A 3,929-nucleotide genomic window follows, 5' to 3' on the forward strand; every position below is an offset into this window, starting at 1 on the left:
TTACATCTTGGCCATGTCAATTAGCTGGCCACTCTTTTCTCTCTTGCTACTGTTTCTTTTAGAACTGCAGGCGACTCAAGCGATATGGTTTCCCTGGTACTATCATCACTACGGCTTCGAGTCGCACAGTAATCGTCATGGTGGTAAAACAACACCAGCTGGAGCAACAGACAAAAGCACAGCAGTAACAAACAAGCCGAACAAAGATTGCTTCAAAACTTGTCCACCTGGCTATGAGCTAAGGCCAAAGGACGCAGTAACATGTCCGCCTGGCTATCAGCTCAAGGGCAAGACCGGCGTAGTCAGTGCACTCCGTACTTGTAATGATAATGCCTTGGTACTGCAGCTGGCCCGCCTCTATGTGGTCAGTCCGGAGCGTATTGTACTGCTGTTGGCGCAGCCTCAGCTCAAGGAATCCTGTGCTGAAATTGCCGATGTGCTGGATCGCATACGTGGCGCCACAAGCAACTGCATGCTTGCCGATGACAATATCTATGCGAAGCTAGCCGACGGTCTCAAATACTACAAGGAAGAGGTATGCGACGGTGGTGCCAACAAGAAACGTTGCGCATGCCTCACCGAGGCGCACAGCTGCTTCAAGGACCTGCGTACGGACATGATCGAGTGCGAAGGTCCAGCGGACTGGTACGAGAAGCGCAATGCAAACAAAGTCTGTCAGAGCTTCAACGATATCCTTGACTGCTATTATACGCGTGGCGCCTTGCTGTGCGGCTTGGAGGCTGCCCAGCAACTTAGATCCTTTGCGGCCGATAGCATGAGACGTGCCATGATCCTTTCCTGCGATGTGAACAAACGTTTGCCACACGTCACAGATCCCATGCCATCTTTCTCAGTAGGTTCTGGGTGTTATTTTAATATTTGGCTGCTTGCATTTTGTTTGTTTCTGGCTTTCTAATTCCATATCCATTTATATGCATACATTTATCATATTTTTATACCCTTGCAAAGAATATCATTATCAATAAAGTATTTACTATATGTGTACCTATATTAATCACTATCTGCTATGTTCAAACACTGTCTATTCTGGAGGCAATCTTAATTCACAGTTTCACCTTAATCATACTACATTTATGTATATCTGAGCTTTTGGTGGAAGATATATTGCATGAATTTGTCGGATATTCCGGCCAAACTCACCAGTGTTACTGTCATGCCCAAATATTGGTTAGAAATTAACAACAGTGGACTATTTCACGTTATAACTAACTATTTGGCAGTTTGTTCTGCAAGGAAATTTATTATTTACACATTTATTTTGACCCGTGAGATGACTGGAAATCATTTATCAAATGCTCGACTACATCTCAGGGCCTAATGCCAACTTAAGTGTTTTGCCATAGCAAGTAAATTTCAATAAATACCCAGAAGACTTAAACTGTCGACAAAATAAGCCAATTTACCGACATACCAGTACCCATCAACCCGATTCCCACTGTGTGTGTGTGTTTGAACCGCAGGACACAAATAGCACACATTCGGCTTTGCATTGAAGATTTGCTTCAAGCAAGACTCATCAATTATGTTGACACGTATGCGAATACTGACATAGCTTTATAAGTACGACTTACATATGAGAGAGCGTTGGTAAGCATGATGTAGTTCTTGCTAATGACTCTTTCACCGATAAAGCCCCACCGACATATGGAGAGCAGGTGTAAGTGATGAAGAAACAGATGCATCACAGTACCTGAAAATGCTTTTCGAATAAAAACCAACAGTATAATAAATTAATTTCGTAGAGAGAACGCTTACCTTACTTGGCTTGTGCCACCAATTTTAAAATACCTAATCATGAATGTACTGAAAATGTGTACAAAAGTTTTGGTGAATGTGCCAAAGTAAGTATTTTTCTAAAGCAAGTCCAAGTCCGCTATAGTTGATATCGGCATATTAATATGATAAAATAATTAAAAGGATAGTTATCTATTCCAGGTAGCAAAAATAATAGGTGCAATTGTTATGGTTCGTGGTATTATTCAACACATAACTGATAGCCATTGAAAAGCTTATACAACAGTCACATAGAGAAAATGCTAGACACACGCGTGGGATTCAAGGATGACAGGTTGCTGGAGAGAGGAAAAGCTTTGAAACTGGCGCCAATTTGTGTCGCCAACGAAGTTGTAGTTGATGTTGTTGTCTACTCCATTAAAAGTGGGAGCCTTTCTGCTCTGTGGCGCCAACGAGACGTTCAAAATAAAAAGCAGATTGTTCGCAAATAAAACACGGGAGTATTTCTATGTTTTTACCTGTTACCTGTAAATACACAAAGTCGCAGCAGCGGGAGTAAATAGACAGCCAGACGGCTGCTGTCGCCTCGCACAGATAAAATATATTTTTGTTTTGTTCTACACTTTCACATAAGTGCTTATAGCACAGCAGAGCATAGAAGCGTATCGTACCCCAGCATATTTATCATCTACATTTTTTGATGAAATTGATAATAAACACACGTTGACCCCAAAAACGTTATCCATTTGTTCATATTAAGCGCATTTGCCATGGCAATGAGTGCGCCGCCCTTTGTTGTCGGCCCAGTGACTTTCGGGGCCCAGCGCTACATAATATGATTTGCAAAGCGAGTAGCTGCGAACTATAGCTTATTTACGTACAAAGTGCATTCATTGTTAATTAGGCAACAATACATTAATGTTAAATAAATTACATTCAAATGAATGCCAATTAAATTATTAACTCCCTGTGTTAAAATACAATAAAATATTCACAGATGAGTGCGTCTCGAATGTATTAAATTAACAACAATGAGTATAGGAAATGTGGCGTATTTAATTACCCAACCCGGACTGAAATTTTTTCAAGAATATTGAATGCTCGTCATACCTTAAATAGTCCATTTTTATTGAATTCTTTAAAAAATGTTTTAATTCGCGCTTTACAATCAATATTTGAATATTTTTGACTTGTGATTTCTATTTAATTGAAATATTAAAAACGAACTCTATGTTAGCTATATCTGAATGAAAAAAATGTCCAATTACAAAATGTAAATTTGCTTTTAAGTCCCATTATTATCTCGTAATATATTTGACATATTTAACACTAAAGTTTCACACTTTGTATTCAGCTTATTGCAATAACAAGAGTTCCAAAAAGTGGGAAACCACACCTTATAATTTAACCATCAATTTTGTCACCGCATCCCGAGGCACAGGTTTTTTTTCGTCATGACATTCAAATGCCACAGCACGTATTCCTACGCAAAAAAAAATCCAGAATTGAGCATATTTAATAAGTTGACAAAACATATTTCACACGCACAAATGCGTCAGCTTTTTGGTTAGGGATTCTGTTTGTGTTGCGTCTTCTTCAGTCTACATATGTCAAGCATCATTATTAACAGATTTTGGGTGCGGCACGCACTGCGAAGGCAGGCAGTCAACCAAATCCTGAGCATACAACCCTCAACACCTCACAATATTTTACTTACCGAGTAGGCTGGTAGAAAAAGGGCGACGAAAAAACAACAAGCACAGCGTGTGAAAATGTTATTGACGTCTATTTCAATATTTATAAACACCCGAAAGTATTATGCATGTAAAATAAAAACACAAACTGGCAGAAGGGTGCTGGATTGAAGTATGAAGGGAAAGTTTTCGGTATTCTGGCAATAATTCTCTGCAGGAGAAAACGTGCCTGACTTTAAAACCCTGGCAACTCAATGAACTCAGACGACATCCAAAAGTCCATCGAATTCAATTTATCAAGACTTGTGGTGTGAGTGTGTGTATGTGTGTGTAGGGGCGTGTGTGTATGTGATTGTGCGTATGCTTTCTGATTTTGTTCATTGTAATTTTTGCCACTAAGGCATGTAAGTCTCATGAAATATGCATCATTTACCATTTACGACGGCAGTCCGGGGCCAAGAACTGCAACTGACGGAAGGA

At 39.8% G+C, this 3,929-nt stretch overlaps 1 protein-coding gene across 1 annotated transcript; it reads left to right on the top strand.

Annotated features, from left to right (window-relative positions):
* On the top strand, window positions 1-956 carry LOC6561493. The gene has a single exon (XM_032736392.2). The coding sequence runs from the start codon at window positions 14-16 to the stop codon at window positions 914-916; it is 903 nt and encodes a 300-aa protein (XP_032592283.1). The 5' UTR covers window positions 1-13; the 3' UTR covers window positions 917-956.
* The last annotated feature ends 2,973 nt before the right edge of the window (window positions 957-3,929 follow it).

This window comes from Drosophila grimshawi, unplaced genomic scaffold (genome assembly GCF_018153295.1).
Source record: "Drosophila grimshawi isolate 15287-2541.00 unplaced genomic scaffold, ASM1815329v1 contig_1377, whole genome shotgun sequence".
Taxonomy (NCBI): Eukaryota; Metazoa; Arthropoda; class Insecta; order Diptera; family Drosophilidae; genus Drosophila; species Drosophila grimshawi.

Excerpts from the sequence above, each read along its gene's own strand:
- LOC6561493 (XM_032736392.2), top strand. The coding sequence starts at position 14 with ATGTCAATTAGCTGGCCACTCTTTTCTCTCTTGCTACTGTTTCTTTTA.